This window comes from Grampus griseus (assembly GCF_964374135.1).
Source record: "Grampus griseus genome assembly, chromosome: 5".
Classification (NCBI taxonomy): Eukaryota; Metazoa; Chordata; class Mammalia; order Artiodactyla; family Delphinidae; genus Grampus; species Grampus griseus.
This window is the reverse complement of record NC_138998.1, coordinates 49,228,256-49,254,844: the sequence shown is the minus strand read 5'-3', so window position 1 is coordinate 49,254,844 and position 26,589 is coordinate 49,228,256. Positions and strand designations below refer to the sequence as shown.

The 26,589-nt window shown below is 39.4% G+C and overlaps 1 protein-coding gene across 2 annotated transcripts in view; it reads left to right on the top strand.

Annotated features, from left to right (window-relative positions):
- The window catches only part of PLD1 (phospholipase D1), a gene marked incomplete at its 5' end in the record, with an annotated part of 113,912 nt that overhangs the window by 11,398 nt on the left and 75,925 nt on the right, over positions 1 to 26,589 (top strand). For both annotated transcript variants that reach the window (XM_082654763.1, XM_082654762.1), the window contains 5 exons: positions 314 to 406; positions 6,131 to 6,283; positions 9,023 to 9,172; positions 9,880 to 9,963; positions 20,068 to 20,149. In XM_082654763.1, coding sequence (XP_082510889.1) covers positions 314 to 406; positions 6,131 to 6,283; positions 9,023 to 9,172; positions 9,880 to 9,963; positions 20,068 to 20,149 — 562 coding nt within the window. The remainder of the gene's footprint in view (positions 1 to 313; positions 407 to 6,130; positions 6,284 to 9,022; positions 9,173 to 9,879; positions 9,964 to 20,067; positions 20,150 to 26,589) is intronic.

The window sequence follows — 26,589 nt, the reverse complement described above, 5'->3', positions numbered from 1 at the left end:
GTGACTGGAGGGAACGCTCAGCATTTAGAGCCAGAAGCTGGAATGCTTACGGTCCTGCAGTGTGTGTAACAGAATTATGCTGCCCCCAGTGCCAACAGGCCTGCATCTGACCGGAGTACTTTAAAAGATTAGCTGCTGGAGTACTCAGCCTAGTAAACATAGCATTGAGCTATTTGACAGTGAAAGAGGAAAAACTGGGGAGGAAAGACACGGGAGAATGAAACGGTATATTTAGTCCTAAGTTGTGAGGCTGTATCAGCTAAATGTGAGCTGGAAGCTTGAAGATGATGGGTTAACTTGATGTCTCTTTCAGAGAAGGTATGATAATGAAAAGATCCGGTGGACACAGAATACCAGGCTTGAACTGCTGTGGTCAGGGAAGGGCCTGCTACCGGTGGTCCAAAAGGTAGGACTTGAGAGTTTTGTGTGTTTGTTTTAATAAACTGAGTATTTGGGGAGTTTTTATATACTAGTGTTCAGTGGTAAATCTTTGAAAGTCAGGGCAGAGCAAATTTTAAATTAAGTTCCAGGTTTCAGCTCTATTTAAACATTCTACTCAAACTTGGACTTGTAAGCAGAGTGTGCCAATTGTATACATAAAGACCTAGTGGACCATAGGATTCAAAAATTGATCTGCCTGGGCTTCCCTGGTGGCGCAGTGGTTGAGAGTCTGCCTGCCGATGCAGGGGACACAGATTCGTGTCCCGGTCCGGGAGGATCCCACATGCCGCGGAGCGGCTGGGCCTGTGAGCCATGGCCGCTGAGCCTGCGCGTCCGGAGCCTGTGCTCCGCAACGGGAGAGGCCACAACAGTGAGAGGCCCGCGTACGCAAAAAAAAAAGAAAAAAAAAAAAGAAAGAAATGGAAGCCTTGATCTGGTCCCTTTTGTCATTTATTGAGTGCCTAACGTTTGCCAGGCTGTATTCTAGCCGCTGTGAGAACAGTGGTGAACAAGACGAGGTCCCTGCCCTCACAGAGCTCTATTGGAGGGGAACGCAGGCAGTGGAGAAGCTGACAAGCAATGTGAACGACATCAACGCAAGTGGTGATCAGAGCTTTGAAGGAAAAAGAAGGCAATGGGATAATGAGGGACTTGAGGACTGCAGATGGCGACTTTAGCTCTGGGAGCCAAGGAACTGATGTTTGAGTTTAACCTCTATGAGAAGGGGCAGCCCGAAAAGATGGGGGGGAAGACTTTGTTATATAAAGGAAATACACCTCCCCGACTTTTAAAGTGTGGATTATATCAGACTTCAACCAGGACAATCTAAAAAGATATGATCCTCCCAGGAATGAAATGTGTCATCATTTTAAATTGTATAAATCTTTCCATGAAGCTTGAAGCCTTGGTTCCATATGAATAAGTATTTCCTGAGTCACATTCGTGGGGTATAGAATGTCAGTACCAAATAAAGATGATAAGATATAGCTGACAAAATTTGTTTCGAAAATTTCCCACACTAGAAGGCTATTGGTGTCTAAACGGGAGTTTACTTTTAAGGGCAACACTCGGTCATAACTCTTTTTGTTATTTTCGTATCCATAAAAAACCATTCTGATTGCTTTATATATTCTATATTGACAGATTGCCATAAGGCAAACAAGGCAATCAAACTTTCAGTCAAGTTTCATAATGACCTTGTCTCAGGCACAAGTAGAAAGAAAAAAAAAATGACAAACACAGCAAACATTTCTTCCCACAATTTAAAACATCTACTTAAACAGCACATCCTATTGATGGACTAGATGATGTTTCTTATCTCAAATAATGTCTTAAAAGAAAGAGAGAGTTTTTAACACATTTAGCATTTACTTTACTGAACTGTGAACTATACCAAGAATTACAATTTTTAGACAGTGACAGTGTCTAAATGATTTCATTTACTCTCTGGGGCCCATTTGTACAGCCATTATTTAGGCAAAAGGATTGCTTTGCCTGAAGACTTGCTCTCGGCCCTGGGAAGATACCAGTGGACGAGACACACATTCCCTGCTCTCAAGGCTCTCATTTTCTAGTGGAGGAGAGACAATAAACAAGCAGACATAAATAGTTCCAGATGGTGATAAGTGCTATGAAGAAGCTAAACAGGATGGAGTAGTGGGTGGGATGGGAGCCCAGGAAAGCCTCCCTGTGGAGGAATGTTTAAACCAAAGGTTGATAGATAGGAAGGGACTGCCCATGGGAGGATCTGGAAGAAATAATTTCTGGGTGAGGAATAGCAAACGTGGAAGCCCAAAGAACAAGTTTAGCAAGTCTCAGGACCAGTGCGACCACCGTGGTGGGAGTGAAGGGGAGGAGACGAGGCTGAGAAGGTGATGTCTGGCTCATGTGGGTCTCTCTCTATCTTAATGACACGGCAAGTAGTAGCACAGGCGGTCACATCTTGTTAGAACAGACCGTAATCTCACCTTGTTTAGAACAAGAGTACTCATAAAAGCTCACGTATATTGGTGCCAGGCATCGTGTTAAGCAACGTCCATGAATCATCTCAGTGATTCCTCACAAACACTTACGAGCTGGGCATTATTGTTATCCTCATTTTATGGATTTAGACCTCAGGCTCAGTTACCCAAGTTCACAGAAGTGCACAAGTGGCAAAACCGGAACTGGAGCCCAGGGAGGCTGACTTCAAGGCAGACGCTTAGTCCCTGAGCAGCAGGGACTGACCCCCTGAAGGCTGCTTGTTGGATTCCTTTCTTGATGCATATTCTCCTGTTAAAGAAAAACATCTGTTGACAAAAGAGAGAAAGGGGAGAAACCAGAAGAGGTTTAACGAATGGCATAATTAAGAAGAGCTTTAAATAAAGGCCACGCATCCGTTCACCTTATATCTAATGACTGTTGTAGAGAACAACTCATCATTGTCCAAACGGAAACCAGTATCTTTGGCCTTCAACTTTCAAACTCCAGCAGTCACTACTAAACTGTTCTGTATTTCCAGGCTCCACATCTTGGGCTTTCTTTCTCAGTGTGACAAACCTGCCAGCTGTGGTTTTCAAAGCCTGTGGCTCCTTCCCCGTCAGCAATATAGCACACTGGAGCTCTGGGCCTGTGCCCTGCTGTCTGCTCTCTAGCTTGCATTGAAAGTCAAGCTGGGACAAGGGACTGTAGCTAAAGAAGGACCTTTACCAGATATGTGATCCATCTACTCTCTTTTAACCTTGACCATCTCTTTATCAACAGGCAGCTACATGTCTGGACTCATAACTCAGCCCCATCAGAATGCCCTAGTTACCATGTGATATCATGGCCTTGGCATTTATATTGAGCAGAGTTATGAGAATTCTTATAAAACATAAATTTCTGCATTTGCTGAAAATTATTGAGAATGTTATCCATTAATATTGTTCAATTGGCTTATTAGGTTCCAAGTGAGAAACTTCCTTTGGAATTTAGTTTTATGGTGGGCGACCTCCTTATGTCCTTAATTTATTCATTTGATAAGAAAAACCAGGAAGGGACTTCCCTGGTGGCTCAATGGTTAAGAATCCGCCTGCCAGTGCAGGGACATGGGTTTGAGCCCTAGTTCGGGAAGATCCCACATGCCGCGGAGCAACTAAGCCCGTGCACCACAACTACTGAGCCTGCGCTCTAGAGCCCGCGAGCCACAACTACTGAAGCCCGCGCACCTAGAGCCCATGCTCTGCAACAAGAGAAGCCACCGCAATGAGAAGCCCACGCACCGCAACGAAGAATGACCCCTGCTCGCCATGACAAGAGAAAGCCCGCGCGCAGCAACAAAGACCCAACGCAGCCAAAAATAAATAAATAAATTTACAAAAAAAGAAAAAAAAAGACGGAAAAACCAGGAAGCTCAAACCCACATTGGCATGCCATCACCATAATTATATTAGTGTTGTGGTTAGGTATTTGCTTTCTGTGACATTGATATTTTTCCTTTTTATTAACCATAGCACATGTATGTCCTTTATTATGTTATCCTAAATCCATCCCACGCCCTTTTATTGGAAAGGAGACAGCCTATATATTAAAAAACAAATGAATTAAATGAAACCACGTGGAAATCAATGTAGATTTGTCTACATTAAATCCCAAATTAGAGAGCCACTAAAATGTAATGTGGTTAGCAATTTCAGTAATGATTTGTTATACATTTCTTTTAAATGCTGAGTTCACATGTTACGTTTACAGTATTAGTCAATTTATGTTCAGGTGTTCTGGCCTTACCTATTTCATAATGTGCTTTACGTTGCCTAGTGTGTGATATAATACTCCCATTGTTACTTTATTTAGTTATCGACCGATTCATTTGATCACTATACAGTCTCAGGTGAATATGATGTTACATGCAGCTTGACAAAGTTGCCATTTGTTTTCACTTCAAATCAATCCCACCCTTTCTCTCTCGCTCTTGCCACTGTCAGTGTCACGCCTATCATCTGCGTCCTGACTATGCAGGGTGAGGTCCTAACCTCAGCATCCCCTTCGAGTCTTGTTAGAATGCAGAATCTCAGGCGCCGCCCCAGGCCTACCGAATCAGAATCTGCATTTTAACAGGATCCCCTGGTGATGCATATTCACAGTGAAGTGGTGAGAAGCACTGTTCTCTATTACTACAGCAGCTTGCTAACCTGCTACAGGACGTCCTTCTTTATCCTTCAGACCTTTCTTTCTAAAATATAGTTCCCATGATTTATTGTCCCATTGCCTTGCCAGGGCAGGAGGATTCCTTTATTTAAAAGGCATCTGGGTGTTGTTTTAGAAACACAGATTGTCCGGCCTTTTTAATGGATCTGTGGTAGGGCCTAGGAATCTACTGTTTTTTTAACGAGCATCTCAAGAGATTCTGATGATCAGGCAAGTTTAGAAAAAACTGGTTCCATGATGTAAAGTCATCCTCCTTCACATGGCCTTCAGACCCTCCTCAGTGTGGCCTTTGCCTGTTCCCCACGCCCACCCCACCTAACTTCACTGTCCATTTTCTCATACTACACCTCCTGAAACCCCGGCCTCTTCCAGACTTTCTTCCAATACAGGCAGCATTCCCACACGTTAGAGCCTTTGCTAACTTCCCTCCATACGGGATGTATACCTTGAACCCTTTGGGCTCTACGTGATGGGCTTCTTCCTGGCCTCCCTCAGACACCAGCTCTTTGGGAGAATGCCACTAGCTCATTCTCTTAGTGAGAACTAAGGACTCCCCCCTCCTTACACACATCACTTTTTGCTTTTTTCCTCTAGTACCTATCCATTCAGCCTAGAATTGTCATCGTGCCCCACTAGCCTAATAAGCTCCTTTGAGAACATGTCTGATTTATCTTTGTGTTGTTTCTACCTCTGCCCGAACTCCCAGTTTATCACTGTACTTTTGCATCACGAGGCTCTCATATAGATATTGGATTGAATGCCCATATACTTTTGAGAGACCATGTTCCACTGAGCATCATTTATTAATGGTCCTTAAAGCCACCAATAATTTGAAATGAACAACAATATGTAGATTTTTGGATGCTTACTGGATTTTCTTGAAAGGGGGGTTTTACTTACTCAGACTCATTGGCCTCTTTTTTTTTTTTTTTTTTTTTTTTGCGGTACGCGGGCCTCTCACTGTTGTGGCCTCTCCCGTTGCGGAGCACAGCCTCCGGACGCGCAGGCTCAGCGGCCACGGCTCACGGGCCCAGCCGCTCCATGGCATGTGGGATCCTCCCGGACCGGGGCACGAACCCGTGTCCCCTGCATCGGCAGGCGGACTCTCAACCACTGCGCCACCAGGGAAGCCCCTCATTGGCCTCTTTTATGGTGGTTTATTTTAGCAAACACCAACCCATTACACTTTTCGAACAACTATGGCGCCTGCTTTGCATCCTATTAGCGCTGCCTGCCCATATCAGGGGCATTCTTCCAGGATTTGCCATTAGTGTTTAAAGAGCTAATGAATTATTTTGAATTGCTTGGTGCCAATACTTCTCAAAAATCACACTAGGAAGATTTTTTATTGTTTCTTGTTTTATAGTGTTTTCATATTTTTTAAAAAATAGATCCCTTGTGTAAAAAATAAAATTATGTTTACTGTCTGCTAGAGTGTTTACTTCAGATGTGTCATAATAATTTGTTCTTTTTGTTTCAGTATTTCAGTACAACTTTAAAAATACTTATTTCCTTCTTACAGGTGGTTGATAGTAAAAGATTCCTTTTTACTATATATGAAACCAGACAGTGGTGCTATTGCCTTCGTACTGCTGGTAGATAAAGAATTCAGAGTTAAGGTGGGAAAGAAGGAGACGGAGACAAAATATGGACTCCGAATTGATAATCTTTCAAGGTACAAATTGGAAATATTTTTAAAAGATTTCTCTAAAAGCAGAGTTTTTCTCCCAACCTTAAGTGAAGAAGATGGTAAAATAATTTAGATGTTAGAAAATTGTTATTTAGAACTCATTCTCAATCAAAAGTGATGAAACTACTTTTCTTTTTGTATATTTTTAAGATGTGAATTACATATGTACACGAGTCAGAATAAAGGATCCCATGTGTTGCTATGTGCCTGTTTTAATAAAATATATGCCTATTTTAACAAAATTGACTACCCAATAATACCAATTTACCAAACAGATAAGGAGTAATAATTCATATTTTTAAAAAGTAAAATTTTACTTTATAAATTGATATCCTTTTATTAACAAAACATGTAAAAAGTGATTTGATTAGAAAAATTCTGTTTACATACAGATTTTAAGAAAGATACCTTGAAGGATACTCAACTGTACATTTACTATAGATTTTATTAGCGAGTGTGTGTGTGTGTGTGTTGATAAATGTTTGTTTCTGGAAGACTGTAGTTATACAATATACGTGTCTTTATATATACATCTGTCTCTATGAAGTTCAGCCTCATGTATATAAATACTTATACATTTCTCTCTTTATACACACTGACATTAAATATATATATATATTATATAAATATGCTACTCAGTAATATGTTTGCATGTGTGTTTGTGTGTGTGAAAATAAGTGCTGAACTTCCTGATCTCTGACAATAGAAGGTTCAGGATTGGTTATTGGAAATGTAGTGGTGCTGCCAATAAACCTCCCTCCTGGGAATCCCTGGTGGTCCAGGGGTGAGGACTCTGTGCTCTCAGCTCTCACTGCCCAGGGCCAAGGTTCAATACCTGGTCAGGGAACTGAAATCCCACAAGCCGCGTGGCACGGCCAACAAACAAACAATCAATCAAACAAAAAAAACCCCACCTCTCTCCTGGTACTGTACTTCCCTGTTTTCTGGGGGACCATAGATATCAGGCCACAATTCTCATTGGTCGCTATAACAGTTACTTACTGGCCATCTTACCTCCATCTCCCATCCTCACTCACTTGCACACCCTTGCCAAATGAATCCATACAGATCCAGGTTTCATCTGCTTCCTCCCTGGTGTAAGTGGTCCTCCTCATTGTATCAAACAAGCCTAAGTTCCTCCATTTACAATCTGAGGCCTTCTATCTCTCTGCCTTTATTAGCAACCCCTCCCTAATACAGCCTTTCAGTTCTGTGAAGACGGTTCTCTTCACCATCCCTTCTCACACATTTTTAAATTCCTCTTCACCTTTCTTCTTCCTATCTCCATGTTTGAAATGTTTCTTTTTTTTTCTTAACTCTGACTCACATCCTGTGATAAGACCGCTGTTTGTCATTATCTCTTCTACAATATCTGTTTCTCATAACTGGTTTTCAGAGGCATTTCAACTCAGTTGGAGTAGTACTAGCATGTTGGCTCAAGCCCAGGCACTTTCCATGGCCTCCTGACCTGCCCGCAGAGTCCTGTGTCGGCCCTGCGGCGGCCGATGGAGAATGCCTCACTGCTCCCAGCACCACCACGTCTCACCTCGCCCCTCGCCACCCCCCAGACAAAAGCCAAGCATCAATGTTAGGATGTTTGGACATCCCTAATCTTTATAAATAATTATTTTGGGGTCTGTGAATATAGCCCCTCCCCTGCTTCTCATCAGGATCATTGCATTTCCCCCCAAAGGCAAACTCTCCCTCCTCACTCACAGGGCTTTTATACTGAGGTGAGTTTCTCCCTAAATGGCAGAGAGACCGCTGGCTCCAGCACCTTGTTTTCTCTGAACTTCAAATTTGGATAACTTATTTCCACCTCTTGGTGGTAATCACCATTTCTGACATTTGTCATGTAATAACTCCTTATGATCTCCTACTCTGAATTTTTTTTCAGCACTTATAAATCTGTAACCATTTAGGATAGTTTAGTCATTGGCAGTAGAAAAATCCAGTGCATTCTGGGTTACATCAGAAGTAACTAATAAGCCACGTTAACCATGGCTGATTCCAAGCTTCCAACTATGTCCCTGAGATGCGTTTTCCTGGCCTTTCTCAGCTCTGTCTCCTGGGATCTGCACCATCCTCAGGCTGGTCCCCTGGTGGTAGCAAGATGGCTGCCTCTTACACTCAAACCAAGTTCAGTGGAAGGGAAAGAATCTCTTCTTGGCATTTCTGAGCAAGTCTTTGCATTTATTCTCACTTGTTGGGTGGAATTGGCTAATGTCCTCATCCCTGAACCAATCTTTGAGATCAGGGGCTGGAAGATGCCATTTTGTTGGCTTTGGTGGATGCAGAGTAGGGAAGGGAGGCTGAGGGAATGGACACCAGGCAGTCCCAAGGGAAATGTCCTCTACAGGAGCCAACAACTCTCTAACACTTCGATGTAGGACCTCACCTTATGTCTTTTCCGTTGTCCACCTCACAGTCTAGCACAGCGAGCTCAAGGCCTGTAATAAGTGCCTTTACACAAGTTTGCATAAGTGAATGAGGGAATAAGTAACCTGAAGGTTTGTTTTCACTACGTTGAATATAGTTTTAAATCCTGCCAAAAACGTTTTAAAATCTACTTTTCTGATATAGGTAAGGTGCTCTTTGCCTAAAATTTTCCACTTATGTTTGCTGCAGTAACAAAACAAAATGGGACATGTTTAATTCTTAAATTGTTTAAAGAGACAGAACACAGAGTGACCATTCTTTTCCACATTTTGGTTTTCTTTGAAGGACACTGATTTTAAAATGCAACAGCTATAGACATGCTCGGTGGTGGGGAGGGGCTATAGAAGAATTCATCCATAAACATGGCCCCAACTTTCTCAAAGATCATCGATTTGGGTCTTATGCTGCTATCCAAGAGAACACTTTAGCTAAATGGTAAGATCTTTTTGCTCTAAGACTATCACAGTAGTCATAGCATTTAATATTGTAGGGGTCTAAATTCACCTGGAATCAATTTTTGAAGCTGTGAAAAGATATTATGCACTATACTTAACAAGGGACTTTCTTTATAGGACTACCTGAGCAGCACTTAGTTTTCCACTTTTTGCTTTTATGATTTTTTACAGAGAGCTTTAGATAACTAGCTTTAGATTTTGAAGTTTGATTTACAAAGTTAATTTCATACATTTTCTTAATGATGCAAATGGAAAGTTTATTTAAGTCATTAGCCATAATTTAAGAAAGAGAATTTACTTGCCAGGTAATTCTTTTAAATGAAATCCTGCTTAGCATGCTTTTCTACCCATGGATTAGAAGCTGGTCTGCTTTCAGTCTCAGAAGAACAACCATGTGTGAGTTCGACAGGATGGGAGAATTCATCTGACCCCATACGATGATAAGACCAATCAATGCGTTATTCTCTCAGCAGAAAAGAATCAGATTGCCTACTTCTGTCTACTTACTGTACTTCCTACATAGCAGACAGAAGGTGTTTTCAATCCTTGTTTCCAGTTATACAAAGTAAACTGGTGGTTTTGTAGAAACTCTAGGCAGTGGCTTCCATCTTCTCTTTTGCCATACGATAGATTCCTTTTTGTTTGTTTGTTTTGTTCAAAAAATGAAACAGAAAACTTGTCTTTCAGGTATGTTAATGCCAAAGGATATTTTGAAGATGTGGCAAATGCAATGGAAGAGGCCAAAGAAGAGATTTTTATCACAGATTGGTGGTTAGTATTTGTCCCTGGGGAGTTTGTTTGGAGGTCTCTATGTTTAGGAATATAGAACAGTGTTGTGCTGTTGTAGAATTGTACATTAGGAAAGACAGCAGTACTCACAGGTGGTTTGGCCAAAGTCTCAACTAATTAATTGTAGTAGCCTCCACTAAAAGGTCTTTTCAAAAAACCTGGCACCCATATATATTCTTAAAATATTTCGTTTGAACAGTTTTGTTTTTGTCTTTCCATTTGGAAGCAGATAACCCGTATTCATTTTAGTAAAGATTATTTTGCAATGCAAATATAGGTGTAGAGGTAATGGAAAATAATCTTCCCTGGGTATCTTTCCTCATCTGGTTATGTCTGTCATGAGGTCCAATGAATATGCTTCCTCTGAATTGTCCCTTTGAAATTAGAATATTCCCATTTGCCTATTCTATTAAAATATCCATTGTAATGGTTAGCTTTTTTGGAGATGCATCATGTTTCAACTTTCTAATCCCCTTTAAAATCATCCATGAGAGTTATTATGTTTATTAAAGCCACTGAAAGTCTTGTACCTAAAACTCATTTAGCTCTTGGGAAATTTTCCTCCTGGAGTGGGTGTAGGCTTTGTAGTCTGACTTTAGTTCCAATTATCCATCTGCCTGGATAGTTAAAACCCATTGCAGATGCTAACATTTGCTACAATGGAAATGAAAATGTCTTAAATATGTTTTTCTTCTAAGAACTTAGTTGCTTGAAATGCCCCCTGTTTTTCCCTATCCTGTTTCCTTCCAAATGCTCTCTTGTACTGAACTATGAAAATACCTTCATAATTCATTTCCTCCTAATTCTAGGTTTTTCAGGGAGGGGAGAGTAATTAGGAATGTGAACGCATCTTCTTCTACTGTTTTGCCTCAGTGATGAGGAAATCTGTAATTCTAGGGTATGCTTTCCCAATTGGCACTATTGACCTTTGGGGCCAGATAATTCTTTATTATGGGGGTGTTGTTCTGTGCGTTGTGGGATGTTTAGAACCATCAGTATCCCTGGCTTTTATCCACTAGATGCCAGTAGCAAGCTCCCAGTTGTGATAACCAAAATGTCTTCAGCTGTCATCACATGTCCCCTGGCAGGGCACAGTCCCTCTTGGTTGAGAATGATTGATCTAGATTCAATAGATAGGGTGTGTGATAGTCAGCATGTCTGAGAACCTGCTTATTCTCATGTTTATGGAGGACCTTAATCTTGCCCTTTATATTCTTGCCAAATTTTGTCTCTTCTGTCAGTTACCAGGAATAAAAGAAAGTTTCATACTTAGAAGCTACCTCTTTGGTTGAATACTTTCTAAACACGTATGAGAGTAGATTCAAGCTTAATGTAGTAGGTATGTCCCTTTAAAAAGTATTTCTGAAAGTTTGACAGGGACATGAAAGAGACTGAAAATAGCATTTCCACTGAGCCCATATTTTCATGTTTTACACAAGCAAATAATATATATTTTGAAGGTTCTGAACACTAAAATACAGACTCATTTAAACATCTAAAGAGATGGAACCTTGAATGTTTTTTCTTCTGCTGTCAGCAAGAAAATAAATCAGGAGGTTATTCCTTTTTCGTGACTGCACTAGGATAACATCTTATTACAGCACTCCTTGAAATAAAACCTTTGCAGGAACTTCCCTCATAACAAGGAAGAAAATACTTGTTGTGCAAGTATGTTGCAAAAGAGAGCATTCAGAAACTATCAAACCCTGATGTATCTGGGTCTGAGAGAGTGAAAAGCATAGTGAGAAGGTGCACATGACCTTTAGAAGTTTCCAACCTAATTCAAGAGACATCATATACATGAGTGAAAACTGTGTTAATCTGTTTCTAAAACAATTAGTATGCAAGCAAAGGCAGATTTAGTGAAATGAGAAGCAACCTGGGACCTAGACGCTCTTAGTTTCTTTATTTGTTAATTCATTTAACCATCCATCTTTTCATTTGTTAATTTATTCACTCATTCATTCCAGAGCTATTTAGTGAGCAGCCTCTATGACGGGTACTGAACAAGGCCACGTGTACAGAAAGATGAAAGACAAGCAGCCCCTACCCTGCAACAGTAGAGAGTCAGGAAGTCATGTGTAGAACAATGGATTAGGGCAGTGACTGAGCCTGCAGGAGCTGTGGAAGCTTCAACGGACAGAACGCTGGCCTGAGTCCTGGGTGATGGAGCTGTTCAGTTTAAGACAGTGAATGTTTTTGACAGAGGGATAACCAGGACCAAGGCATAGAGGGGTGAGAGAGCACAGCAATTTTGGCGGAAGGTAGAGGTCGTAAACAGCTTAAGCATAGCATTCTTTGGGATGGTGGGTGGAGATAGCATTCAAAAGACGGGTTAGGGCCAAATTGTGAAGGGCCCTTGATGAGCTGCTAAAGAGTTTGCATTGTTGGAACACTGGAGTCCTTTGAACTCCAGTGCAGTCCCTTGAACACTGGGAATCAGTGAACATTTTTAAGCATGGGAATTTTAGTCAAATTTGTTTTCTAAAAGGGACCATTTTGGTTATAGTGTAGAAGATGAATTGAACAGTGGTTATAGAGACCATCTAGCGAGTTATCGTTGTGGTCCAGGAGAGGAATGGTGAGCGTCTCTGCTCAGACCGCCTTAGGGGCCTACTATTACTAACTTGGGGCAAGTCATATTCACCTTTATAAGGGGTCATTTCTAAGGCATAGTTGAATAACATTAACAGTAAGTAGCTACTATTAGTTGAATTCTTACTAAACGCCAGGGACTGTGTTACAGATGAGAAAAGTGAGGCTCAGTGGGGCCGATTAGGAAACTGCCCGTAGCAACACAGTCTGTACGTGCTGGTGCTGGCTTGGATCCAGTGTGTCTGCTCTAGTGCCCACATGTCCTGGAGCTGCCTCTCCCAGGAGCCGACTGCACCGCATGGTGTGCGAGATCCCTTTTAGCTCTGACATTTTTTAAGTGCAGATTGGATTTTTTTTAAGGTGCTGGATAAAGTAATAATCAGATTTGGGTAGATTTAGTCAGAAGACATTTTCTGAAGAGGTAAATTCTAAGGTAGGCTGTCAGGTTAGAAGAGAGAATGATTCGTTAAACAGCCCAGACTATCTGAAAATTAAGGTGAAGAGTAAATCCTAGCTAGAAGTTGAAGGTATCAAAAGAGGTAGTTTCTGTGTAAGGATTAGTGAACATTCCTCACTTGTTTATCTGTATCTACCAGGAGAACATGTCTTATATGTCTTTTCTGTGCTTGGTGCTACTTCACGTCACCTGTGAACTACCCAGTGTTCACTGGAGTGAGTCCTAGAATGAGGCTGGGCGCCAAGATGTGGCTTCCAGTCCATTGCTTTAACTTAGGATGGATGTATAAAGCGTGGCTTAGATCACCTTTCCTCTGGATGATGGTGATTCTTATTCCCACTGGTCAGCAGGGATGTTTGGAGCACGTGTGTTGAGTCTTTGCCTAGATTAGTTCTCTGCCTGGCCCGTCGGTGGTGAGGGTACAGGTGGGGTCTGCCACAGTGTCTGTACTGAGTCCGTGCATTAAACAGGCCAGAGACAGACTGGATTAGTAAAACTGGAGAAAAAGAAGAAAAACAATAAACAAAGATATTTAAAGGGGAAGTTTATCAGAGGAACAGGAACAGAAACAAGGTCTCCTTTGAGCTGGAGACAAAGGCTCTAAAGTGAAAAACAAACTCAACATTTCATTTGGACTGGCTCACAAGCTAATACTATTCTAAGTAGGAGACACATTTACGTTGATTTTAATGTTATGTTTTTCAAATGGTGGGTTGCGACTCTTTAGTAATTATTATTATAATTATTATTTTTGTGTGTGTGTGGTATGCGGGCCTCTCACTGTTGTGGCCTCTCCGGTTGCGGAGCACAGGCTCCGGGCGCTCAGGCTCAGTGGCCATGGCTCGCGGGCCCAGCTGCTCCGCGGCATGTGGGATCTTCCCGGACCAGGGCGCGAACCTGTGTCCCCTGCATCAGCGGGCAGACTGTCAACCACTGCGCCACCAGGGAAGCCCTTTAGTAATTATTTATTAAAAGAATTGGGCTTCCCTGGTGGCGCAGTGGTTAAGAATCCTCCTGCCAATGCAGGGACATGGGTTCGAGCCCTGGTCCAGGAAGATCCCACATGCCGCAGAGCAGCTAAGCCCGTGCACCACAACTACTGAGCCTGTGCTCTAGAGCCCGTGCTCTGCAACAAGAGAAGCCACTACAATTAGAAGCCCATGCAGCGCAACAAAGAGTAGCTCCCGCTCGCTGCAACTAGAGAAAGCCAGTGCTCAGCAACAAAGACCCAACGCGGCCAAAAATAATAAATAAATTTATTAAAAAAAAAGAATTCAGTGGGTTATGTTCAGAATTTTATTTAAGTAATGAAATAGGATAAGAAAAGGAAGGAAATAAGAGAACGGAAAGTTGCAACTTAAGTGGCAGTAAGGGTTATTTTGTGAAATTTTTATTTCAGTAGTCAGTAGAAGACTGATTGATAGGTAGGTAGATAGATGAAAATATTGGGGTGGATTCATAATGTATTCCTGTGGATTATGACCCAAAAAGTTCAAAAGCCTCTGACTTTCAACAGGGTTGGCAAACTTTTTCTGTAAATGGCCAGATAGTAAATATTTTAGGCTTTTCAGGTCACATACATACAGTCTCTGATGTATATTCTTCTTTGTGTGTGTGTGTGGGGTGTGTGTGTATGTGTGTGTGTGTGTGTGTGTGTGTGTGTGTGTTTAATAACCCTTTAAAAATGTAACAACCATTCTTAGCTCATAAGCCATACTAAATAAAACAGGCGATGGACCAGATTTGGCTCATGGAGCACAGTTAGCTAACCCTTGTCTTAGAAAGTAGATTCAAGTTACTGTATTATATCAATACTAGGAGTTAAATATATGGTTAACATGAGAAACTGTCAATCTGTTTTCCAAAGTGCTTGTACTACTAATGTATGAGAGTTTCATTCCTCCTCATCACTGCAAGCACTTGGTACTGTTAGTCTTTTCTAATGTTAGTCATTCCAAAGGGTATGTAGTAGTCTCTCACTGTGGTTTTAATTGGCATTAGCAAGGTCTTTTCATGTTAAGCATATCTTCCTGTGACTTTTGGACATTTGTGTAGCTTTTTTGGAAACATATTAAAATCTTACCTTTCTTTTTTTATTGGATTGTTTTCTTATTACTAAACTGTAGAAGAACTTTATACAGTCTAGCTACAATTTGCTCCACTTCATTCTGGCCTCCATGTTTTCTGATGAGAAATTCGCAGTCATTTTGAATCATTGTTCCCCTCTTAAATAATGCATTGTTGGGCTTCCTTGGTGGTGCAGTGGTTGAGAGTCCACCTGCTGATACAGGGGACGCGGGTTCATGCCCCGGTCCAGGAAGATCCCACACGCAGTGGAGCAGCTGGGCCCGTGAGCCATGGCTGCTGAGCCTGTGTGTCCGGAGCCTGTGCTCCGCAATGGGAGAGGCCACAACAGTGAGAGGCCCGTGTACCACAAAAATAATAATAATAATAATGCATTGTTTTTCTTCTGAGTGCTTTCAACATTTTCTTCCTGCCTTTTGTTTTCAGCAGTTTGATTATGGTATTTGAATTTATCCTGTTTGGAGTTCACTGAGCTTCTTGAATCTGTAGGTTTATATCATTCATCAAATTTGAGAAATTTTCAGCCATTTTTTCTTCAAACTTTTTTCCTGCATTTCCCTCTTTCTCCTCTTTTTCTGAGTCTCTGATGACATAAATTGTGTCTTTTAGTATTGTCCCACAAGTCTCTGAGGCTCTGTTCATTTTTTTCAATCTTTTCTTTGTTATTCAAATTGGATAATTTCTATTTATCTGTCTTTAAGTTCACTGATTATTTCCTTTGTCATCTCTGTTCTGGTACTGAACCTATCCAGTGAGAGTTTGGTTTTTTGTAATTGTATTTTTCAGTTTGAAATTTTCTCTTTGGTTTTTATTTATATCTTTATTTCTTTGCTGAGACTTTCTGACCATCCATTCATTTTAAGAGTGTTCACCCTTACTTGTTGAAACATTTTTATAATATCTGGCAGAGAATTACATTAAATAATTCCAACACTTATGTCATTTTGGCATTGGCATTTGTTGAATGTCTTTCCTGCAAGTTGAGATTTTTCTGATTTTTTTGTATGCCAAGTAATTTTTTACTGTATTCTGGAAGTTTTGAATATTATGACTCTGGGTCTTGTTTAAATCTTATAGAGAATGTTGATATTTTTGTTTTAGCAGGAAATTGGCCCATTTGGGTTCATGCAGAATGTTGCAACCAGTCTTCTACCTGTGTGTTTTTAATGTCAATTTTGTTTTCAAAGCCTTTGCAGTGCTGTTTAGATCTGCCCCCCCATGTGCTCCACCTAGTGGCCAATTTGGTCAGTGGTCTATTTCTTATTTCAATTTTCAAATTCTTTGGCATAATATTAGGACCAAACCCATGCGTGGGCAGCTTAGGAGTGAGCTAGAAATTCATAAACAACTTTATAGCATTGCTTTTCTGAGCTCCTGTCTCTCCATGGTATACCCACTCCTTATGGGTTGCCTGTGGCTTCCCTTTTTAGTCCTCTTGTTAGAAAGAGGCTTTATTTACCCTGCTCTGCCACACACTTTCTTCAATGACACTTTGTGTCCAGAGCCAAGCAATGGATATTTATATTTTCCTCTTGGAACCACAGCTCTTCCATTGGAGAGAAAAGTTCCATTTCCTCATTTTTGATGCCTGTGGGTCCCTCCCTGCCACCACTATCACTGTCAGGAAATCCCACTCTTCCTCCTCAAGCCTGAGCTAGAGGACTTCTGAGGCTCTCTCTACCAGTGCCAATGCCCATTTCCAGGTTCTCCCTCCCAACTGAGAAATCAGAGGGGAAAGAATGGTAAAATCACCACTGGTTAGACAGTATGTCAAATTTTTTCTTCTTTCTCAGTATTGAGTCTTCCAATTCATAAACACTGTATATCCCTCCATTTTTTTAGATCTTATTTAAATTTTCTCATTAGTGTTTTGTACTTTCCATATACAGGTCTTGCACTTATCACTAAATAATTCGTGTTTTTTTATGTTATTGTAAATGGTATTTTTAAAAATTCATGTTCCAATTGTTTACTGCCAGCATATGGAAATGCAGTTGATTTTTTATATTGATCTTATTTGCTGCAATCTTGCTTAGTTCACTTACTAGTGTGAATAGCTTTTTTGTAGATGCCCTAGGATTTGTCCCATAGATGATCATGTGATGTGTGAATAATGACAGTTTTCCTTTTTCCTTCATAATCTGCATGCCTTCTATTTCTTATTTTCTTTTTCTTTCTTTTTTTTCCTTATTGCACTGGCTAGCATCATCAGTAAAATGTTGAATAGAAGTGATGAGAACAGACAACTTTCTTGTTCTCAGTCTTAGAAGAAAAGCTTTCAGTCTTTTATTATATGCTTTAGGTAGATTTTTTTTAATAGGTGCCTTTTATTACTTTGAGGAAATTCCTTCCTATTTATAATGTATTGAGAGTTTTTATTCTGAATGGGTATTGAATTTTGTCAAGACTTTTCTGCATGTATTGAAATGACCATTTTTTTCTTTTTTTCTGTTAATGTGCTGAATTGCATTGATTGATTTTCAACTTTTAAACTAACCTTGCATTCTTAGAAATAACCCCACTTTGTCATGATTTGTTATCCTTTTTATAAGTTGTGATGTTTTGGTAAAGATTTTTACCTCTATGATCATAAGGAATATTGTACTTAATTTTTTTCTTTTCTTGGATTGTCTTTGTTTGGTTTTGGTATTAAGATAATGCTAGCCTCATTGTATGAGATGGTATTTCCCCTGCCTTTGTTTCCTGGAAGAGTTTGGGTAGGATTGATATTATTTCTTCCCACTTAAGTAAGAAATCTAAAATAGTCAAACTCCTTTTTTCTGTTTCAATCTAGCTAGTTTGTCAATTTTATTAAACTTTTCAAAGAGCTAGATTTTGGTTTCATTGAGTTTTGTCTACTGTTGTTCTGTTTTATATTGCATTGAGTTCCATTCTTATCTATTATTCCCATCCTTCTTACTTTTTCTTAATTTATTCTTTTATTCTGTCTTCTTAAGATGGAAGCTCTGATCATCGATTTTAAGCTTTTTTTTCTCATACAAGCATTTGCAGCTATAAAATCTTCTAAAAGGAGCATTTACTTAGAAGCACATTTCAACATCTCTGAAGTCGTAATACATCATACACTCAATAACATCTTATAGTTATAGCTGTCATTATTTTTTCTTTCTTAGTGATACACACAGTAATGATGCATCTTACAGTCATTGGTGTCCTAAACTCAATGATATGTAGTATTACACAATTCTTTTGAATTTTGCTTAGCTAATAATTACTTAGTAAAGATCTTGACATAATGATGCTTGTGGGTCATAGCTATTCGCTCCTTGCCTTTGTTTATACTTTCAGTTTTTATTAGCATGACTATTTTTATCTTTTCATGTATTATCCTCAAAATCCAGGTCTCCTTGAGAGCCTGCTTAAGATTCTCCAAAGCATTTAATAGAATACTCTGCATACAGGGTACACAATGCTTTTAGATTTAAAAAAAAAAGATGATGAAGGCTTAATTGCAGAGTATAGACCTGAAAATGACCCCAAAACTGAAGCCCTCTGATCCCATAATTAATGTGTACATCAAAAATTACAAGTGTATATATGTTGTTGGGTATGTCCTACTTTCAGTGAACTAGCAGTGCCCAATGACACACTTTTCTATTTAAAACAGATCTGTTTTTAATTCAGCTTAGATCTTTTCCTATCAGTTGCTGCATTTTTTTTGTTTGTTTGAGTTGTTTCCTATTCTAAACTAAATATGTTAATATTTATACTGTACACCTTCTATTTGTCTGTTTTCATATTTATCTACCCAATATGAGTTTCTTTAGACACTTTTTTCTCTGGGTTTTTATTTTCTTTAACTGAATGACACAGAGCGTAAAATTATTTCTTTTAATCTCTTTAGCTCCTTAAAACCCTGTTGTTTTCACATGCTTAGAAGACTCCCTGGCTAAGCCAATATTCCACGCTAGTATTCTGTAAGGCTTTGATCCTTACACAGTCTACCCCACTCCTCCAGGTCTAGCATTTCAGTGGATGAAATTTTCTTTATTGTTTTTGTTTGTTTTTCCCATTATAGAGGAGGTACACTACTTACCAGTTTAACTCAGGCAGTAATTTTGAACACACCCCCAAGGGAAAAAGTGACTCCTGTACTGTGCTGCTTGTGGCACTACTAAGGAGAAGAACCCAGGGGTCCATTCTCACACTGGGAAAAGTTCATCTATCAGCAAGCCTGCCTTCTTCCCTGCTCAGAAAGCCCCAGGTTTCCATGGACACTGCTTGGTATAGGAAGTCAGTGTTCATGTTTATCTATTAGAACACTTTTGGCCTAGGTTGCTAGAATGCTCAACTAAAGGTGGCTTAAACAATGAGGATTTGTCTCATTGAATGAGAAATGTAAAGTTAGGCAGTACTAAAGTTGGTGAAGTCATCCAGTGATTTCAGGGTTCTGGCTTTGCCCTTAAATTTCTATTTGGCACCTGTCTAAGCACCCATACAACATCCATCCTAGAGCCGCTTTTCCTGGGGTTTTTTTTGTGTGTGCATGTGTCTCTTCCTCTCATAAGAGAAACAACTTTTCCATTAACCCCTCGTGTACCTCCTCGTATATCTCATTTTACAGGATTGTGTTATTTTGTGCTGGAGCTGCACAGGAGTCTGGGAAAGCAATTATTTAGAATAGTCACATTCAGTCATGGGAGGTGGGCTCTGACAGCAAGGAAGGAGAAGGTGGACAGTCAGTAGTATCTGCAAGTGTGTCTATGTATGATGTGTGAGTAAGATAGAGAAATTGAAATTGACTTTTTTGGGGTAGAGGCTGCTGTTCCCATATGAAGTTGTACATGGACTCATAGTGGAACTTTGGATGGCCTGCCACAGTGGAGGATGGTGATGACATTTGAGCTAAAATTGCCTCTGCTTCCTATGACACAATCAGAACTTTATATTTGTTTTAGTTTCTTGAAATCTTGGTTTCGTGATTTCAGGTTGAGTCCAGAAATCTTCCTGAAACGTCCGGTGGTTGAAGGAAATCGTTGGAGGTTGGACTGCATTCTTAAGCGAAAAGCAGTATGTACTTTCCTAACAAATGCTGATGTAATTTTTAAAAAGTTTATTGCCTCTGAAATGCCTTTTTTTCCCCAAAGCCCTTCATATACACTTATAACTTTTTTCTTTAGAACCTGACAAAAAGTAGAATACTTAACTGTTTTCAAGTTCATTTGGTTCTGATTTTTTTCCCATTACTTGTGAATCATAAATATTTTCACCTAATTCACAGCATGGATTATATTACCAAGTCTAATTTTTGTTTTTTAATCAGTTGTAGGCAGCTGATTTGTTAGGCAAAAAATTGTAATAAAATTTCATCGAGTAATAAATGATGAAATGAAACATAGAATTTTATTTATTTATTTTTCATTACTTTGTCATTTGAGCAAAATTCGAAGTCATCTGAGAATGATTTCAGTCAGATGGGGTCAAGCTGATGTTGAAGCATGTCAAATGGAAGGACATAAAGAATTGGTGGTTCCAGTTTTGGGACAGTTCATGGTAATAGTGTGAAATGGTGTGACCCTGTAGATCCTGGGTGAGCATTGAGTGTGCTTTTTTTGTTATAAAAAGTAAACAACTGAAGCAGTATAGGCTCACCAATGACTACTTTACATTCATATTTCTAATGAAATATTTTATGTGGTTGGCCCTCAACCGAGTTAAATTAAGTTGAATTAGAATAGTTGAATTAAGTTCAATTTATTATTAATCATGTCCAAATTAGGGAGTGCTAGTAGCCTTTTTACTATTATTTGAAACTGTCTTAACTTTTAGAATTCTGTCATTAAACATTCTAGCAGATTTGTAGGTCCTAAGTAATTGGGGTTAGAATCAATATTTTCTGTTTATCACAGCCATCACTTATTTCTTTTTTTCCATCCTCTACATTCCACTACCCCTTTCCCACTCACCTTTCCCCCTTCCTTCAATGTCTTTTCCCCATGCCTTTAGTTTAGGATATCTGGGGATAGAATAGGCAGACCTCACTGTCGATATTAAAGGCAAAAGAAGTTGATTGTCTTTATTTCAGACACATGTTCTACCAAACAGCATCATTTTCAAGGCTAGTCTAATCTGTTGTCTCAACAGACTTCCATTCACAAAATTGGAAATTCTGGTCTTGAAAAGCATTATTTGCATATTCATTAAATAATCCATCATACAGTTACTGTGTCTTCTCTGAGCCTGGTACTACACTAATTACTAAGGATGCCATGTGTGTGAATAGGATTCCATCCTCGCCCATGGAGGGCTTGCTGAAGAACTCATATCCTGGGCTTAGTCCTAGCCTTACCAAACATCTTTCTACATATTGAATGGGCTATAACTTTCTCCATGTTTCTCTCTGCGAAATGGCAGCTTTCCCATTTCTCCTCTAAAAGTAAACTCCTGAAACTCCATTCTAATAAGTTTTTCCAGCCTTGCCTAGCGATCATCAATCATAACAGAAAATCCTCTCCTCATAGAACTTATCCGATGCTTTACTCTTTTAGGTTTCAATTAACATGTTTTTGTTGAATGCCTCTTACGTGCAGGGCACTTGGCTAATCACATGGGAATGTACAAAAATAAAAGACACGATTCTTGACCTAAAGGAGCTTAAAAATCTACACAAGAGTCAGCTGGGTACAGAGACAGTGCCAAGATTCAAAGCAGGAGGGAGAACATTGGGTAGGTCTGATGTGGAAGCCCCTCACAACATGAGGAATTTAGGGCATTTAGTATGGGCCAGAAATTTTAAAAGAAGCACTTTCTAGGTATAGGAAGTGTGATGAGGAAACATTCTGGATGCAGGAATTCATAAGGCCTTGTCAGTCACAGCAAGGTGACAAAGTTGATGACACCTGAGTGTTAGCATAGGTAGGATGGGAGATCGAGCTGGAAAGGCCGTTGGGATGTGGAGGCTTTGTGAGTCAAGCCAGTGGTTTGCGCTTTACAGACGACAGTGGGGAACCACTGTCGGGGGGGTATGATGGAAGAAGGGTGATCTGATAAATATGGTGTGTTGGGACGGTGAATCTGGTAGTAGGAGGAAGTGGGAAGAACCCAGCGTCAGAGAGCTACATTTTAGATCATGTGCATGTGAGGTGCCTACAGGACATTTAAGTATACTCCAGAAAGCTAGTTGCCAGATCAGGGCTCAGGAGGCAGGTCCTGCACACCTGGTCCTCCACTTCATGGTAGCTGGCGTGTGTTTGTTTATTCCCCTCAGTCCAGGTCCCTTTTCTGTCACTATCATGGCTTCTCTTTGCTTTTATGGCCCATGAATCCTGTGAGGTACCAGGTGAATACCATGACCAGGTAAATAGTGCTGCCTGATAACCGTGCTTTGTTTGTTTCAATTTCATCTGCTTTTTGAAACTTGTAATTTTTAAATTGCCTGAAATGATTTTTTAAATTTCCTAAGGAAATAGTAATACTATTAAATGTTAATTTCTCAGTGGTACATTTAAGAGAATTGCTCTTCCTTAATCCAGTTACAAAATATTATTAAATTTTTAACATTCAGATCATTCCAGATTGACATTTCATATGCTCATAAACACTGCTTCACATAAATAATTTAGTTTCTGAAAGCCACTAGCTTCACAAAGTACTGGGTTTAAAATAGCATTTATTCTTGCATTAATGGGTCCCAGAGGTCCGCAAGGTTGATTGAAATGAATTATTTTTTTCTTCTAACTGATTGTGTAGATCTTTGGGGAGAAATTCAGTGTCTCTGCTTTATAGCCAACATATAGGCAAACATTTCTTTTAATGGATGTTTCTTAGGGGGGAAATACAATATTTTGTTTCTCTGGTAATAGCCAAGTTGATATTTTCCTGTTTCTTTGGCCTTCTGATATGCAATGTCATCATTTAAAATAGTGTAAGCCAATGTCGAGAGGCAGACTGCTTTAACTCAAAGCAGCATCCCAGGGTTTTCACAGTTCTGCATTTATTGCACTAAGAGGTGAGATAAGTTGCATCATAGTTATCGTAACTGCATCCCTGGATCCAATTTGTATATTTTAACCTTAGAAATATGTGATATTTCTGATGAGACTTGCACCAAAAGATTCTTCAAGTGCAGCCACCTGGAGACTTAACAGAACCTAGGTTCTCAGGGAGGATTTTGTCGTCAGGTTAATTTCTTTCTGTCCTGGGTCACAAGGCACATTCTAGAGTTGCAGTCAGTGACCAACAGGAGGGAAAGATGTCCAGGTTTGTCAAACGAGATGAATAATCACATCACTGCAGAGAAAAATCAAAGGGAATCTTACCAAAATGGTGGGCTAGAAGGGCATGGCAGGGAAGGAGGGAAGGGATCTTCAACCTTAAGGACTGTGCTTTGAACAAAACTGGTTTTAAAAAAAGGCGCATGAGCACATGTGCTCTTACATCCCAGTGCTGCTTGCATTTAAATGGTGAGGATACGATTTTTTTTTATCCTTTACTTTGCATGTTCCTAAAATATCGCACACCTCCTCCACCTCCCATCCCCCCCTCCACTGGGGAAGCTCTTGACAAGTGATGATCCTGGAGATGTGTTAGCTAAGCTATCTTAAGGCAATTGACAAACTTAGCTACATTTAGAAAATATTTGACCACAGTGCTTGAACAATCAGAGAAAAAGCTGGCTCAGAAGCAAAGTCTCTTGATTTCAACTATAAAAGATGTTTATTTTTCATTTTCTTCACATGCATTTGTATGTGTAAAGCACCTAAAAAATCCTACTGTTAATAGTATTATATCTGTTCTACTTGCTTAAAAACTAATTAGAAAAGAGGATAGAACTTTTATCTTTTTAAACTCAGGTGTCATAAAGTTTATTCTGTGGAATCCTTGGGTTAGTTGACTGCAGCAGAGATAAGAAACATGGCATAGAAACGTAAGAAGCACAGTCAAGTCCAGGCTATTTGTTTTCCTACTTCTCCTATTAATACTTTTCTTCTGAGCAAAAAGTAATTTCCCCTGGGGGTCACTAAAAGGCATTGGTAAAACACTGGATACTTCAAAAGTGTATTTTTGAAATTACAGAATTAACATCAGTCCTTTTTTTTGTAATTAGGCTTTCATTTTGCACAGATATTTCCCATATTTTGTATAAGTCTGCACTATTATGGCCCAACAAATGCCTTCATTCCCAAAGGAAGTATTTTGCTTTGCCCTTTATAGTTTAGAGTTTATGGCAGTGTTGTAATGCCTTGACCAAAAGAAGAGGAATTTATTGCTTTATTATCACAGGAATCTTGTCACTAATTAACTGTTTATTGTGGGCATGGACATAAGTAAATAATTGTAAACCAGACTACATAAAAATGAACTTTTTATATTTAATTACTTCCTTATTAGTCATTTCTATTTAAGCTAAAATGCTTAAAAGTCTCTATCCTATTTCCTACAGAGTTATTTATTTCAATGTGAAAAGACACAGTATAGAAGAAAATGTCAGGTATTAATAGATGGAGGATAATGCTATAATCCATTAACATTAAAAATCTCTGTTATTTAAAAAATCCATTAGTTATGCAGATAAATGGAAAATTGTAAGATTCAGGCCAGTTCCTAATTTTCAATTACTGTACTTCATGGGTAATAATCTCATAAGCCTAAGAAGCAGAATTTCATCCATTTAAAACAAATGAACTGTGATGAAAGATGTCAGGTGTAACGTTCTATAATTTAGGTTGAAATTGGTGGTCTTAAACTTTATATTAAGTCATTCAACGGGAGGCTATTTTTTTAAACTGCTATTCAGTGCTGAATCCTAAAATATTCAAATAGCAAAGTAAATCTGAATAGTAGAGGAGAAAAATAAAATAATGTTCTAGTTTTCATTTAGAGTGCTCACTGACCAGATCATTAGAAATTAATCTGTTCACTTCCTGCCTGCACTTTCACGTCCTTATTTCTTTACTCAAGTCTGTACTTATGTACTTGATTACAACAATAGTTGCATAATATAATAAATAACAAGCAAGTTCCAAAAGTCAGCTGTTAACCAGAGAAATAAAATGACATTTTTTTTTTTTTTTTTTTTTGCGGTACGCAGACCTTTCACTGCTGTGGCCTCTCCCGTTGCGGAGCACAGGCTTCGGACACGCAGGCTCAGTGGCCATGGCTCACGGGCCCAGCCGCTCCGCGGCATGTGGGATCTTCCCAGACTGGGGCACGAACCCGGGTCCCCTGCATCGGCAGGCGGACTCTCAACCACTGTGCCACCAGGGAAGGCCCCGACATATGTATTTTTAATCCTGTTTTTTTTCAGAGCAAGAATGGGTCTTCTCTTAGTACTCAGATTTCTTTAATGCAGCCCAGAATGTAAATCTAGTGTATCCCTTCAAAAATATGCACACTTCTCAGATATTACTGACACCAAGTAAGATAGAGTTAGTATTTTGAAGTGATGTGTTATTATAAGGATTTAGGGGCCAAAATATGCTTTTTATTGGCAGAGCAACATTGGGGAACTGTATATATGTTTGGTTTACTCCAAGATTTTACATCTTGCAGCCTAAAAATATTAACTCTTATGTTATTTCACATTTTTATAGCATTGCAAAAATATCCAGTTGTTATAAATTAGATGTGTTCAACCAGTAAGGCTTCTTAAATTTGTGACTCAAATGTCCATTATGAACAATACCTAATTACCATGGATTACATTTAAACTGTAACTGAATTATTCACTCTAGTTTATTAGATATGCCTGCATCTCAAATACTCTAGAAAGGATTATGGAAAACTTCTTGCCTTAAATCTGTAGGATATTAAATGCCTAGGTGTAGCTACAGTACTCAATATGCATGTAATATGTTGCAGGATGCTTTCAGAGCTGCTGGGTACAGTAAATGCAAATTAAAATGTTGCAAACTGCACAGCAACACTGAGGATGCAAACCTAAAAAGTAAAAAAGTGATATAAGAAGTGGGGGTAAATAAGATAGAGTTTCCTGGAGGAACTATATGTTGGTGGCCGAACTGTGTAAGCGGACAGGGATGGGGGAGGACATTCAGGTGTCAGGCAATTTACCATAAGCTAAAACCTTGTCACCGCCCAGAGTCAGGCAATTTATCATAAGCTAAAACCTTGTCACCGCCCAGAGAGAAAATACTAGTACTTTTCTATACTACCAGCTGTTGGACATTTCTTTGATGGTTAATATTAAGAATAAATATTATTTGTATAGCATATTAAAGTTTATGAGGCAATTTTGATTTAATTTGACCTTCACAACGGCCTTGTCTACTTTCTTTTAGGTCCAAGGTTTAAGAATGGATCAATGTTAATTTCTGTGCTGCTGCTAAAACTCGGGGATTTTTGAATGTTAGAGAAGCTGACTTCTGAAGAAGTCATTTCAGTGGTGAAATAGACATTAATGATTTAATTATGGGTTAAGAGTATGAACCAATACATTCACCTCTGAAGACTGAGACATGTTTTTTCCACTGATATAATTTTTAGTAAAGAAA